General features: G+C 36.5%; 1 protein-coding gene across 4 annotated transcripts in view; it reads left to right on the top strand.

The window, feature by feature from the left end:
- LOC132814652 (protein EFR3 homolog A-like) overlaps positions 1-16,369 on the top strand; it is a 159,759-nt gene that overhangs the window by 92,884 nt on the left and 50,506 nt on the right. For all 4 annotated transcript variants that reach the window (XM_060823556.1, XM_060823555.1, XM_060823554.1 and 1 more), the window contains 6 exons: positions 1,361-1,439; positions 2,828-2,963; positions 4,383-4,532; positions 8,417-8,531; positions 12,630-12,681; positions 15,555-15,727. In XM_060823556.1, the coding sequence (XP_060679539.1) occupies positions 1,361-1,439; positions 2,828-2,963; positions 4,383-4,532; positions 8,417-8,531; positions 12,630-12,681; positions 15,555-15,727 (705 nt within the window). The remainder of the gene's footprint in view (positions 1-1,360; positions 1,440-2,827; positions 2,964-4,382; positions 4,533-8,416; positions 8,532-12,629; positions 12,682-15,554; positions 15,728-16,369) is intronic.

Below are 16,369 nucleotides of genomic sequence, written 5' to 3'. Positions count from 1 at the left end.
TAAAATAATTAGCAGAAGGATTGAGAGGACATTTGCTTTCATCAGGCTCATGGTGAGGTTTGGAGCTCCCCAGCTGAAAGACTGATGAAGATTAAGAAAAAAACACAAAAGATTATAGGAACAGCAAATGAAGTGCCAAAGCCTAAAGGACTGCAGATCAAAAGGTAGTAAGTTTAATTGCGTTGGTTAACTTCTTTCCCTGCCTACTGCTGAGTTCCCTGCCATCATACATGCTATAACATTAAGCCAAGTTTGTTCATTTCACATCACCTGAAGTGAACAATTAGACATACCAGACACAGCAAAGGCTGAGTTTGAACTATTAAAGGTCTATATACACAGTCTAGTAGCTCTGGTCCAGCTGTTCCAGCTTCAGCATTGGCATTTATCATGCAGATGTTTGCTGAGGCATACCCAATGCAAACAAGTGAGTAAATTTAGCGTGACTGTTGAAAACAAGATAATAGGCTACAATCAATAATTTAATGTTGTTCTGATTTAAATGTATTACTGTGAATTGATTTTGTTAATTTCATTAGCAAGTTTGAGTCATTCAAAGTGTTATCAGTAAGCTAACTGATGTTCAGGTTATCACAATATTCCAAAATAATTGGGCAACTAGAAGTTAAAAATGAGAGGAGTGGGTCAATTAAATATTGCTCTTGCATCTTGAGAAATTGTGCATACCACACAGAGAGGAATCTGCTTGAACTGCTGTAGTATCCTAATGTCAGAACTCTACCCAAGTTGTATTTTTACAAGCATGTGTATTACTCTGTAATGGTGAAGCAATCCATGTATCTTCTATTTTAAAAATATATTTTTAGAAATATTAAGTAATTATAATTTATTTTACAATGGAAAAAATAACTTTTAAAGAATAGCCTTTGAAATGTTATTGCCTTTGTGAGTGCAAAACTGCATAATTTGCTGGTTTCTGTATTCTTTCAACAACATTGCTAGAAGTTCACAGCCAAAAATGATGTTTACTTAGCTATTGTTTCAATGAACCTGTGGTTAATTCAAAGCACCAACAGGCTCATCGCAGAGCCGTTTCTATTCCAAAAGAATAGGTAAAATATATTTTGCTTTATTTTTTGCATTGTGGTCTTAAATTTGCATTCAGTCTGTTTTTCTCTTCCTTTCAATGAGTAAATATTGAGTTATTAAAGAATATAGTGCAAGTGGTACGAATACTGTGGTAAATGATCTAAATTAAATGTAGATCTTCTAATTTCTGCTCATTTATACTAAATGTACTTTGTTCATGTTATTACCCAGTAGATTATTGGTTTCTTGCTAGAGTCTGCAATGCATCTCAACTGACTGCTAATTGAGTTTTTTGTTATTACGTTTATAGTCATTTAGACAACCATCAGCTCTGGGACCCAAATGCATTTGCTGTTTCCTGTTTCAAAATTACAATGTATTCTATACAGGTGAGTGTACAAGATTCTTCATTTTCTAAGAAAGAAAATGCTTGGAATCTTATAATGTTAATGCATTGTCTTCTTCTCTAATAAAGCAAAGTTTTTTAAAAATATAATCAACTCTAACAGCACAAAAGCTTATTTGTATTTTGATTTTATTTCCACATTCTATTTTTTGACTGTACTGCACGTAACTGAAGCGATTTCATACTTATATTAGGAAATATTAGAATACAAGCAAAGATTTATACTTCAGAAATGGTATTCTAACTTCATACTAATTGCCTAATGTATTGCAGAATTCTTGGAAAGAGATTAATCTGGCATTTATCCATTAGGGCTAATGTTACTTGATTATCTTTCTGATGGGGAAATTTGCCTTGCCAGGAGGGTGAATCAAGAGTTAAGACACATGTATCCAAATTGCTTATGGGCTCTAATGGTGGGTAAAACTCCCTGAAGGTCGTAATTTCATAACATTGTTCCCTTTTCATCCCCATCATCATGTTTGAATCTCTCAAAAGTTGAATTCTAATTCAGGTCTTGGTCAATCAGAACTCCCCCCCGATCTTGGTTAACGGGAGGTTTTGTAATGTTAATGCTGTTGAATGTGGAAGGGAAATGGTTCCATTCCATCATTCTGGCACTTGTAAGTGTGAATATCACTTGCCACTCATTAGCCAAAGCCTCAGTGTTGAACGAGTCTCTTGGAATGTGGACACAGACCACTTCATGTCTGAGGAGTAATTAGTGGTATTGAATACTTCCCTTAACAATAAACTTCTCCACTTCTGATGATGGAGGGAATATCATTGATCAAGCAGCTGCAGATGGTTGTCTCCTGAGGAACTCTCATGGTGGGGCTAAGATGAGTGACCTTTGACAAACAGAATCATTTTCCTTTGTGCTTGATATAACTCAGCATGAGTAAAGAGCTTTCCCCTGATCCAGTTGACTTCAGTTTTGCTGAGGCTGCTTGATCCTGCACTTATCCCAAATCATCTTTGATGTCAAGGACAGTTAAACTCTTGCCTCACATTTTGAAATTCGCTCTTTTGTTTCTGTTTAAGTCAAGGCTGTAATGAAATCAGAAGCCAAGTGGGTTTGGCAGAGCTCAAACTGAATGAGCTTATTGACAAAGTGCTGCTTAATAGCATGGTCGATGACTCTTTCCATCACTTTAATGTGAGAGCTTGGTTCCTCCAAAGTGCTTTGTTCAATGAACTTAATATTGCATATTGCTGCTTGCTTTTCAAACTGGATTGTTCCTTTCATCTTAGGTATTTTCTAATCAACCTGTTCATTTGCTTGCAAGAAAATGTTTTCACTTTTGTTTCTATTTCATACGAAAGAAATATTTCTGTCTAAATTTTATTTCAATACTTCCAACATTACAGGCTCAGCATTCTCATCACGTCATTCAGCAGATTCTTCGACATCTGGACACTCACAACAAAGATTCTCCCAGGGTCCGAGCAGGCATTGTACAGGTCCTTTTAGAGACTGTGGCTATAGCAGCCAAAGGTTCTATTGGTAAGCAGAACTGACATTTAGAAAAATAAATCATCGATTTGGACTGCTTCCATTTAGTGCAGAGGATTAATTTTCGCTGTTTATTTCTTCACCACATATGCACTGGTCCCATTTCTGTTTTTACTTGCCCTACCATTTCTCTGAATAGAGCACTTCCAGATTTCAGTTGTAGTCTTGTGTAAAGTGTGGACTAACTGACACTAGTGAATGGAAAGTCAATTAGTCAAATCACCCAACAATTAAGGAACTTCCTTTTATACATGTCCTACAGAACATTTAGGAAATAAATTGTGCCACCTGCTTTGTTTCCATTGTAATTTTGCCAGCTTTTCTAAGTGTGTATTATTGCCTTTGTCTGCTGTGATTGGAAATGTTCCGAATCTTCTGAGCAGCGGCAATGGTGAGTGGTTTTCCACTGTACTCCACGATTCCTCCAACCTGAACTTTGTGCATATTTCTTCAGAGATATTCTGATCCTGGCCGTTAAAGAAAAGCTCAACACACCATCCTTGGGAATTCTGTCAGAGTTGAGTTGGAACAGGACAGGAAATGTCCTTTTTTTTCATGTCACTGGCTACCTATGATAAGTTTAAAGGTTCAGTCTTTGAATATTAGTTGATAGATGGTTGAATATATAGGTGGGTAGGTCAATGGGTGAGGAGTCAGGAAGATAGATGGTTGAATGTATAGGTGGGTAGGTCAATGGGTGAGGGGTCAGGAAGACATCAGCATGGTGAGCTTGGGAAGACAGGTTGTAGTCAGGAGGAAGGATTGCAGTATTGGTTTTGTGCATTTATCCAGGTGTTAACACATTTTTAATTTATTTGATTTTTTGGGGTAACAATCCATCTAAGTGCGGTGGAATTATGTAAACTTTTTGGCTCGAGCACAGAGTCTAAGATGTTTGCACAGGATCTAGGGAGCAAGAACTTGCCCATGAGCATTGTCCATTGGTCATTCCACAGTGTCCCAAAATGCAACTTCATTTATACATCCAGCCTCCAAAGTATTGTCCGTAAGTCTTGGAATTCACCAGTTTTTTGAAACTGAAAGAGATCAGATATTTGTTTACTCCCCAAGCTCCATAAGGTCAGCAAAATCGCTCTGCCAGTTTTCTTCCTAAGTAATCTTCCTTGGATTTTTCCCAGGCAGAGGAAACAAAGGTTGCTATGAACTATTTGGTTTTTTGGCTCCAAATTTCCTTTCTTAAATTTTCTTTACTGAAGTATAATTTTATTGCTTTTGATATTGTAAGTGTTTTCTGCCAAACTGAGGAGGATAGGTTTCTGGTTTTGCATGTGATCAGGATTGAATAATTTGAGTATTTTTATTTCTAAGTTTCTTCTTGTCCTAAAAATAAATTACACAGTAAATGCAAATATTTCAATGAATACTAATTTGATCTTTTTATTGAAATAGGTCCAACAGTTTTGGAGGTATTTAACACGTTGTTGAAACACCTGCGCCTCAGTGTTGATTTTGAGTTATCCGGTGAATGTAGTTCGCCTGGTGGTTTTTCGACAAGCAATGATGAGAAATTAGTTCAGGATACAATTATCCAGACTATTGGTGAGTACAGGAATCAGCAGTGTGAAATTTCCATGTAATTTCTGATTGCACTAATTTGAGTCATGATTCTCACTGTGCATATTATCTGTATAAATCTTAATGTGATAGAGCACTGAACCTAAAGTCCTTCTCATTCCATGACTTTACTCTAAAACTTTAATCCTTGGGTTAAACTCAAAACTCTAATGAGAGAGCAGTCTCTGATCCTCTGGGACTTCGGTAACATTCACTTTCATGATTTCGAGGAATGCTAATATTATTATGAAGTTAATTCCTGTTAGATTCAAATGTATTTTCTTCAACCAACATTTGAGTAACTACACAGTCTTAAGAGATTTACAATGTCAATGCTAGAGTGCAGTAGGAAGTTGAGCTGGTTTTAGGGTCTGTAATTACTGTGAAAGTAGCTGTAGCCTACAGTCATAGAACATAGTACAGTACAGTAGAGGAACAGGCCCTTTGGCCTGCCATCTCTCAGCCGAAGATGAAGCCAATTGAAATTAATCCCACCTGCTCTGCACATGCTCCATATCCCTCTATTCTCTGCCTATTCATGTGGGTGTCTAAATGCCTCCTGCCAGAAAATGCTGTTAAAATTTCTTAACAATTCAGCCATTTCCATAGTGATACCAAGTATTAACACTTGTGAAGTTGTTATTTCACCGCATTAATTGAGCTTAATTTGCATGTACTTGAGTGCATATAGAGGGAAGAAAATCCCTGCATGAGACAACACCTGCTAAAGAGTTCTTAGTAAAGACTTTGCAGTGAAAATATTTCATTGCTAGTCTAATAATAACTAATCATCTCAGACAAGTATTGCTACGTGATACTTGCAGCCCAGTGGTTATTCTGTTGATTGTAATGGACCACATGGCAAAGAACATTGTACATTCCGATATTTGTACATAACCTAAAAGCTGGACAGCTTATCTTTAATGCAATCAGGTTGCAACTAAAAGGCAATAGTTTTTGTCCATAAATCTACTTTTGATGTTTTTCTTAAGTTCCTGTGAGGTCCAAATGGTGTGAGATTATTTAACAGATCGCATTTTAGTATATTTTAAGTCTGGTTACTAACCTGACTCTCTATGCCCATGACTATATTAATGCTGAGTTGGTAGAAGGTGATGGTTATCTCTGCTATAAATGGTGTGATTGGGGGAAAAAAAAAGATGTATTAAGAGTTCCATTTTCCTCTGCTGCTTTGTAAAAATTAAACTGGCAAGCTGGTGGTGCAAAATGTATTTTTTACTGCAATGATCCCATCAGATTTTTACAGACAACTGTCCCAAGCAGAACCCTGGCTTGTTGATCATAATTTTATGTATTTGTTTTGACAGTGGTCTGCTACTGAACCATAAGCATGCAATGATACTGATTTTATTTTAACAAAAAAAATCCAAACTAATGCAAATTCAATTAATTTAAATACACAGTAAGAGTGTAATCCCATTAAGCCCAAAACACTGCGTTATAAACTGAAAAGCAGCCAAACAGGTTTTATACAATATCTATAACACGCTGGTACAGTTTGCAAAGCATTATCACTGGAACTGCAGTAGTTTTGTTCCTGGAGCTATCATATACTTGAACTTCACTCCTACAGCTCAAACAACCACTTCTGGGTTTTTATTTGATCTGGAAACAACATTAATACTTTACTATGTAACTATAACTCACTATATCTTCCTCTTCTCGCGAGCACTGCTCTGTACAGTTATCTTATTCCAAGGTTTTTACAGGACTAAAACAACCCAGTGTTTCAAAGTGAAACTAAAAGTCTTTCTGTTTCAGCAAAGAGCGCCATCCCCAAGCTTTGAGGGGGAAAAAACACAGGGATTTCTAACAAATCTTTGAGACCCCATCATTTACCATGCTGGGTCACAAGCTAGCTAAAATAAACAGAAGTTGATTAATGTACTAAAACCCATTCACTGTTCAGCCAGGCATCAGAAACTATATATTTTTTAAAAGGAATCACCCCGTCTACAGAAATATTTACATGTTAATGATTAACTAATGACAAACTGAATAACCCACCAGTTATGAATTCAAAACCTGAAATCCAAGGTTGAGCAACTGAAATAACAATTATGAAAATAAATCCCATGGTTTACATCACACTGTTGAAAAGCCAATTTAAAGAGAGGGCAGGAACTTAAGAAGGGAGGATGCAAAACTGATGAGAACTTCCAGAATATGCACCTTCAACCATAGTTACTGTTCAACCAGCATCTTGCATGCAAAGATTGAAAGTTTAAAGAGGTCTACATTGGCTGATTTACCAAGCATGAAAAAATATAATTTGTCCAGAAAGTGCAAAGACACAATCACATCCTGACTCTGCCGAGAAGGCAGAGATGCAGATTTTAGGCAAAGCCTTTAAAGGAATCATGTTTTTTTTATCCAATAACGGTTGCTGATGTGTTTGATTCAACTTAAGACTATTAGACAACAAAGGACCAAGATCCATCTAATTCACCTCCTTTGCTGATCGTTAGGATAAGACCATGTTAGATTAACTGATTAATTATTACAATTAATTAGGTCTACAAAAGCTTTTCAAGGGCAATTAGTGTTGGTCAACAATCGTTGCTCATATCCTGTGGGTGAATAGAGAAAAAAAACTTCAACATGAGATATGGAAACATTTAGTAATAGTTTTCCTTTCTCGTGTTCTGTGATGTTCACGTTGCTGGGAAGGCCAACATTTGATGCCTATCTTGTATTATCTTTGAACTGAGTGGCCTGCTAGGCCATTTCAGAGAGCAGTTAAGAATTGTCTCAATATTGATGAGCTTAGTGTTTCACACTTCTCTATAGCTACAGATCAGTTTATAAGTGTAAACTCTTATAAGCTCTTCTAAGCCACGCATTGTTCTTTACATTTCTGATTTTCATTTTTGTAGAATAAGCATCCTGCCAGGACAGAAGTGATGTGTTTCTCTCCATGAAGTAGCTCTTGAAGATATGCAGCCTTAAGCTAGATATTCCACATTCAAAAGATTCTTTATCTCCGTGCTTTTAGTATTTTTTTCTGTCTGTAAGTTAACTGCATATTCCTTAGGCTGGTTTGAAATTGCTGTATTTTCTTTGCAGCCTCCCTCTGCTGGAAGAAAGCCCGCCTGAGATTAGAGGAACAACTCCTCAGAGATTCTATCCATTCTACTTTATGGGGCTATCTTTCCTTTGGTCATCTTTGTGTTTGAATTTTCCCAACTGTTTTGGGAATTTGCCAATTTAACCACACTCCTGTACATCTTGATTACTACATTTCACCCACACCTGTATTACTTTGGAAGTTCAGAAATTAAATAAAAAGTTTCCACAAAGGTCAACCCACTTATCAACAGATACCCAAAATTAAAATCCACACCTGCTTTCTGGAATAATTTTTTAGTCTTCAATAGATATTGGGTGATATTTAAAAAGCCACATGCTGACAGTACTCCAGCAGTGGTGTTAGATCAGATTTTTCAGAATTTTGATTCACCAAAAACAAAGTAACAGTAGCATAAATGCTAGTCAGAATATATGTCTTTGATTGAATGTTAGAGGTGGTGGCATTTCCCTGACCTTCACTGATCTGACAAAGAGAAACAGAGGAGAAAGGGACTGTCAGAAACACTGCAGAAATTTCACCTATTGACCTCCTGAGGTTTCTTTTCCTATTCAGAGTAAACTACATCCTCAGTTTTTTTTGTCACCTTCAAATTAGGTATTAGATTCCATACTACAGACCCAAAGTTTATATTTTGTTTTTAATTGACTAAACTTTCATTTGAGGTATTGTTCTGATATGTGTAAGTTTTATTGTACAACCTGATAACTCTGCATTGTTGATATCAAAGCTTAGTGCTACGTTCATTGTTTTATTTTAGGCTTTTTTGGGAGTAGTCTTCCAGATTATCAAAGATCAGAAATTATTATGTTTATTATGGGGAAGGTACCCATTTTTGATGCTGGATCACATTCACTGGAAGCCAGTAACTGTGGGTAAGTGTCAATAAGAAAGCAAAAGGCCTTTCATTAATATTAATGAAAAGAAAGTTTTACATAAACTGCTCTTCATTTGTGTTACTATTTTGACATTGGGCATTTTATAAGTTTATTTTAGCCATAATTGGCCATACATTATTAATCTTGTTCAGAAAAACCATAAAGTTTGGTGAATATGGAACTTTATGGTATAGGAGGACTTGGTTTAAGGTGAAGCTAAACATATTAGAATAGCTTTCGGAACCTCTCAATTCTGGCTGGGGTCTGAAGTGCATGACCTGATGGTGCAGATAGTGAAACTCATCCTGATACTCCCCTCAAAGTGGGAGAATGATCCATTTCTAACACGAATGTTATTTCCTTAAGAGCTTCAATAAAATACTGAGAGTGCTCCAAAAGTACCCAAACAAGCAGACACAAGGTACCCAGAAACCCTAGCCACTCTCTCCTACATCAAAGACATCTCGAAAATGATTGCCAGACTACTCAGACCTCTTAGCATCATGGTAGCCCACAAACCCACCAACACACTAAAACAGCAGCTAATGAACTTAAAAGTTCCTATACAGACAACAAGCAAAACAATCTTCTTTTACAAAATACCGTGCAAGAACTGTAACAAACACTACATTGGACATTCAGGTAGATAACTAGCCACCAGGATACATGAACATCAACTAGCCACAAAAAGGCATGACCCACTATCACTCATATCCTTACATATAGATGGAGAGAGACAACCCATTCATCCCAGAACAAGCCAAACAGAAACACGCACGAGAATCTTGGAAGCATGGCATTCCACCCAGAACTCTATCAACAAATACATTGACTTGGATCCCATCTGCCACTCTGAGCAAAGGAATAGGAAAGAATGTCATCAACACAGGAAATGCCATCACCAACCCAAAGAAACCGAAAAACATAAATAAAAAGAGGGACATAACATCTCTTCACCGGAGGCTTACTGATAATGTTCCCTAGTGTGGTGACAAAACATCTGAAAACGAACCTTCCTTCAGCTAGCAAACTTACATCCAGATTAATTGTACTTGTGCAATTTTTAAGAATCTTGAGGAGAGAAGATAGCAGCATTACTATACATAGTTAATTAGTTAGAGAAAGTTGAAAGGGGAAACCACCGACAGATAACATTCTTATGTTTAAAGCGATTGAATATGTGTGGGGAATTGTAGACTTGTCTGCTTCATGTAGTAAAAAATGCAATAGGAATCTCTATTAAAGGTTTTAAAAAAAAGTCTAGGTACCAACAACATTATCATGATTAGTCAGCACGGAACTCAAAACTCTTGCTTACGCACACTCGTTCAATTTTTACATTAGCCCTTTGATAAGGTTCCACATAATACATGAAATAAATTAGAGTGTGCAATGGGCACAGTCAGACATTAGTAGCAGAGCAGATGACAGATTGCAAGATAAAGTTCAGCTTTGTGGTTTGGGTACTTATTCAAAGAGGAAGAAGACAACAAATGAGGCCTCACCTCAAGTGAATGCTGGGACCATGATTGACAACTTGTATTGATGGTCTAACCTTCGAAATCAAAAGCCATAGCATGGAATTTTCCATTTTCAAAGAAATCAAAGAGTCATAAAGTCATAGAGCTTATTGCATGGAAACAGTCCAACTTGTCTAGGCTGACCAAAGAACCTACATTCATCTAGTCCCACTTGCCAACATTTGGCCCATATCCCTCTAAACCTTTGCTATTCATGTAGCCATCCAGATGCCTTTTGCATGATGTAATTGTACCGGCCCCTACCACTTTCTGTGACAGCTGATTCCATAAACTCACCAACCTCTCCTTGAAAATATTGCTCCTTAGGTCCCTTTTATATCTTGTTTCTCTCACCTTAAACCTCCATTTTTGGATTCCCATAGCTTGTGATAAAACCCTTGGATATTCACCCTATTCATGTCCCTCCATGATTTTATAAACTTCTAGAAGGTCATCCCTCAGCCTCCAACATTTCAAAGGGAATAGGACAAAGGAACAATTTCGGGTGCTGTGGGAACATCAGTTGGTGGCTGAGTCAATTATTTTCAGCAGTGAGACAAAGGGATTAAGTGTGGTGGTAGTGGATAGAAGAGCACTTGGTATGGATGCAGAAGGAAAGGTTATGGGGTATCTCCAGTGTGTGAGTAGGCAATACGGAAGGCAGGAAAGGTTATTAATTTGGGAAGATGAGGTGACTGGGAGTTATTGAGTAGATATGGTGCATGCACTAATGAGAATTGTCCCCCATGAGTCTTTGTTAGAGGTGCTTGCAGTGTGGCAGTGTTAGTGAGTGATTGATCTGAGACAGTGAGGTGGCAGAGATGTTTTGTGACACTTACCCTTGTAAAGCACAGAAGTTAATTAAGGTTGTAAATGCTGTATTTCACTGTGGGCACTACAGTGTCCGGATCTGCCATCTCAGACCAGTGTTAAGAGCAGTTCCTGGTTTGCACCATTTGAAGTGCTGTGGAGCCAGTTGTGTAAATATGCCACCAGCTGCATGAGCAACACAAAGTCCTAGCAGTGCGAGCACTTCTTCCTCTGTTTTGTGATTCAGTGAAATAGTTTTGTAGAGGCTGGTTGCATAATTAGTGAGATGAAGGGTAGAGGTTGCATGAGGAAAATAGCCCTCTGACATAGTAGACTGGGTACAAGAATCTCACTGGAGCAAGCTCTGTCTATAAATAGGAAAATTCAGCTCATAATTTCGAAGTTCATAAAACTGTCCACACCCCCAAAGTTAATCACTCATGCGAGTTTTCATTTTGTACTGAACCATAGATCTTCAGCCTTATGCTCAAAGTGGTATTTTTAGGTGCACTAAGATATCATGGATGCATTTTAAAAGCTTCTGATTTTTTTTAATTTGCTAAGAAATTGATGTCTATATGTTAGTGCAACTAGCAAATAGTCTTTTTTTTGTCATTTTCATTTATTTAAAATGCGGTGGACGCGATAATGATTAAAATATCTATTTTTAACAGCTCTGAAATATGCCAAGAATATTTTGTTGAAATAATCTTTTTACACTTTACATTTTAAGACATTATTGTTCAAATAATCAGAATTGTGAAAATTTAAAGATGCTCCATAATCTGTTGAATTGATACAATCCAGTGTCTATGGAGGATATCAGTCATCACCTAACAGGCATCCATTTGTCCTATCAGAACTATTAAATAATGCCAACATTAGGAATGGCCACAGAATAACTGCATTCTGAGTAATATGAAGGAGTCGGTGTTGGCTTGAGATAGACTAAGGGAGCTGATGAAGGAGCAGCACTCTGAAAACCAGTGGTTCCAAATCAAGCTGTTGGACTATAACCTGGTGTTGTGATTTTTAATGTTGTCCTGAATAATAGGCATTTATGGGCAGATTATATTTCTGCGATTGTATCTTTATGCAAATCTGTTACTTCCTGTATAATAATGCATTGTAGTTGAAATGCTGAACACATTGATTCAATTTACAGCTGCATTATTGGGCAACTTGTCAAGTGCTCAAAGCTTTCCTGCTCCAAATCATCCCCTACAACAAAGTGTGGAAAACAATTCCATTTTCTTAACTTTGACTGCAATTTGATTGCAACTTTGTTGTTAAGATTTCTGCAAAATATATCTTTTGTCACTTTTGCCAGTATTTATAACTGATTAATTCTGCCAATTTAAATTAGAGGATATTTTGCAAATATTATCTGATTTTCAGCACATGAATAATGGTAACTAGGTTGTATTTATTAGCCTGACAGGTTGATGATTGACTTTCTGCATGAATCATCAAGGCTGTTGCGGTGATAATATTAAGAAATATCGGAAGTTTAATGGCATGAAAATTTTAACTTAAAATGAATTAGCTGGCTCTATTTATTCGCAACCCTTTTGAATAAATTTCAGGATATTGAATAGATTAAGTATCATCTGTAAATATGCTTCTTAAAATTCAATTCCTGAGCTGTGATTAGCCACAGCTATGTATATTCTGTGCATTCTGGGACCTTTCCTGGTCTCAGCCATATTTTAATGAGCAAAATAAACTGCTGTGTATAAATGTTTACATCCTTTTTTCTTTTCAGAGAGCAGGGGACAAGAGCCATTCAAGTCATGCTTCTCAGATCTCTACTTATGGTAAATGTTAAATATTGAACTCTAAACAAACAAAAAAGAAAAAGTTACTTCCAGAATGACTGTTACTTTAATCTGAACTTGAATTGTTAGGGGAATAAGTATAATCAGTAGCTCAAATAGATCACAGTTTGATTCTGTGCTTAATGCCATTTCAATTCCTAATCATTGAGCAAATTGACTAGATACGAATGATCAATTGCTTCTTCATCTTTTCAAGGGATAGTAATATTTTTGAATGTGTTTTCATTGTTTTAGAGACTGGATTTTAGTTTTGGTTCCCGCCTTTAATTCTACGTCACTTGTGCAACATTACCATAGTATTTTCTATATTTGTGTTCATTTTGTACAGTAGGAACGATATACATTTTCTTTAAAGTTTATATGATCTTAGCAAAAAGGAATCATGCAAAATGTATTTTAGAATTCAGTTGTAGTAAACATCTTACAGAATATATTTGAACATCTGCTTAATGTCGTGGAAAGATTTCAAAATGTTAGTAGGCACAATGGGAAGAAATTCTAGATAATGTAAGATGTGTTTACGCTTTTGTGTTATTGAAGTTATGATCCCAGCTGATATTCTTGCTAGACCAATAAGATCCCAGACTGAATTTTGACTGAGACCATAGTTTGTTTTGTTGTACGTGAAATTAGGTAGTTTCTCACTGTGATAGCCACATGCAATATTAGAGGTTTTGTTTCAATTTTAAAAAATAAGCAAAAGAAATTAAAATGAAATAGAACAAAGCAGCCTTTTTTCTGAAAACCTAAAAGCAAAGGGTTTTAGATGCGCGCACACACAGCCTTTGTACAATACTCTCACCAGAATCCCTTTCACTAACACCTCAATAGGTTTTAGGTATCTGTGACTAACTGCTAGGCTGTAAATGCTGTTTCTTTATTCCTCGAGCTATCATGCATCTGAATTTAAACACAACTCAGCTTCATGTTCTCTTCAAGGTTTTATCCTAATACTTCCATTCTAGAGCTACCACTAACTGCTTACTCTAAGGAGAACTAATTTGCTATAGTCTTGTTGTCTTGGGTGCACTCTCTGTGCATTCACCTCCACAAAAAGGCCATCAAAACTGCTCAAAACAAAGTAAAAATCTCCAAAGTGTCTCTTTCTCTCTATGTTGAGTGTTTTCCTTGTGCTTTAAAAATAAACTTCTGAAACCTAAAAATTTCTAACAGACCTCTTAATAAAAAGAGTTCAACATGCAAATGTTCACCCTCAACAAACTTTTAAAAGAAATCACTATAGCTACAGAAATAGTTTAATGTTAATTATTTCAGATGCACAGGAAATCCATTTATAGAAAATGGTAACTTAGTGGTCTAGTAAGACGATCACAACACAGCAGTAACACAAATGTATAAACACTTGTCTTACATCACCTAGGAATTCTTCCCATTGTGCCTAATAACAGTTTGAAATCTTTCCATGGCATTAAGCATTTTAGTCAGATGTTCGAATATATGCTGTAAGATGTTTACTACAACTACATTTTAAAATACACTTTATAACTCAAAATTCAAGAAAACAATTTGAAATGATATTAAAAATGTTTAAATTCGGTAGTTTATTTGGTCTACATAGTTTCTTAAAAATCTTGTGTATAGCATGTGCCTTCTGTCCATGACTAGTCTTTTCTGAGGAAGGGTCTCTGGACCTGAAACGTTAACTCTGATTTCACTTCACAGATGCTGCAGATCTGCTGAACTTCTCCAGCAATTTCTATTTTTGTCCCAGATTTTTCTGGTTTCGTTGATTCTTTCCTCCATCATCCCATCGACCATTATGTTTCCCACCTTAATTACCCTTTAGGTGTGGCGAGGTGCCATCTTGAACTGCTACAGTTCACTGGGTATAGTACTCTTAGAGGAGGAGTTCCAGAACCCTGAAATTTCCAGACAGCAAGGGAATGACAACCGAGTTCCAAGTCTAGGTGGTGTGTGGCTTGGAGGCAAACTTGTGATGCTCCCGTGCCTTCGTTGTCCTCTAATTTGAGAGGTTCAGTTGGTGGTTTACTGCCATTAAATGTTAATGCTGGAGAAGCAAAGTTTTAAGGTGGTGGATGGGATGTCAATCAAATGTGCTTTGCCCTAGATTCTGGTGAGTTTCTCCACTCTTTTTCCAAACCTGGCGAGATGCTAGTATATGTTTGAGAGGCTGTGGAGAGTCAGCATTACAGTTAGTCATGTCAAAATTCCTAGATCTGACCTGCTCTTATAACCATGTTATTTTTGTAACTGGTCCAGTTCAGTTTCCATGGTAACAGGATGTTGATGTTTTGGGGGATTCAGTGATAATATTGCCGTTGAAAATCAAAGGGAAAAGTAAAAGTATTATCCGACTTGGCTGAACTTCTATTTGACATTTCTACACTGGCTTCATTCAGATTTGAAGCTCTTCTGAATGACAAATTGCTGCTATTTTAAAGCATAAATTTATACATGTTAATATTCAAGATTTGACTATTTCCAGATGTCTACAGAAATGATAAAAAGGAAATTGTGTGGGGAAAAGAGAAATCAAGGAAATTGGCAACAGTTCCAAATGTAGACCATCTGTAGCATTCTCCAGACTAATGGATTGACCAAATTTAATCTTAATGCAGTCTCTTAGGAGATGATTTTTATTTCCAACATGTGAACTCCTCATAGAGGTGTAAATCATACAGGAGGTGTGGGTCTCTTTGTGCCTGACTGTTTCAGTTGTTCTGTTTTGACCAAAATGTTGATTCATGAAACGTGGAAATAAACTGGGAGACTGGTAGCTCGTTCTACCTGACTTTTTGAAAGCCAGTGGCAATTGTATGATGGTGTTAAGTCATTAATTCATCTATTTTCTCTTTCTCTATTACTACTAGGTGACTTCAGGATATAAGGCTAAAAGTATAGCAGCTGCCCTTCCATCTCCATTTTTAGATCCAATCCTATCTGTTTCACTAATGGAAGATAGTGAGCTAAGGCAGCTTGTATTGCACATTCTACATAGTCTCATTGATCGTCATGAAAACAAGGCAAAAATCAAAGGAATGAGGTAAATGCTTGTTTATTAGAGTATCTAACTATGTATGGATGCTTATTGCTTTTGTTCAGGCATGTACGCTCCACTTGAATGAGAAATACAAACTCTAATGTGGATTATCTCCCAGTAAGGATGTCTTAAATGTGACCATGTTCATTTTTAAAATGCATTGTTTGTAAGAAAAAGATGTAATACTACAATTCCAGTTGGATCTTAACTGGAAATACAAGTCATCACAGAACTTGAGCAAACTAAACTCCTGAACAATACTTTGCAGTAAGAATAGAATTGTGCATGCAAAGTCACTTCTGCAGATTGAATTACTATGGAATTCAATCTAAACAAGCACTTTTAGAAACTATAAAATCAATAGTTTGTTCTTGTATGATAGATTTTCCTAAATATTATGTATAATTGCTTCATTTACATTGTATATTATGTTGCCCATATAAGATGCAGCTAATTTGTATAGTGTGTAGTAGCACGTTTCAGAAAATGTTTTGCAATAGAGATGGGCTTATTGGAGCTGGAGTCATAAGTAACACTAAAGCCTGATTTTATGGTATGTCAGTGTAAAATGTCGCTAAAATGTAGCCAAGGTAGTTTTTGGAAGCAGTGCTGTATTTCAAAGTTACACAGTCAAAACATAATTGT

This window comes from Hemiscyllium ocellatum, chromosome 4 (genome assembly GCF_020745735.1).
Source record: "Hemiscyllium ocellatum isolate sHemOce1 chromosome 4, sHemOce1.pat.X.cur, whole genome shotgun sequence".
Lineage (NCBI taxonomy): Eukaryota > Metazoa > Chordata > Chondrichthyes > Orectolobiformes > Hemiscylliidae > Hemiscyllium > Hemiscyllium ocellatum.
Note: the sequence above shows the minus strand (reverse complement) of the source record. Positions and strands in the feature narration are given on the sequence as shown.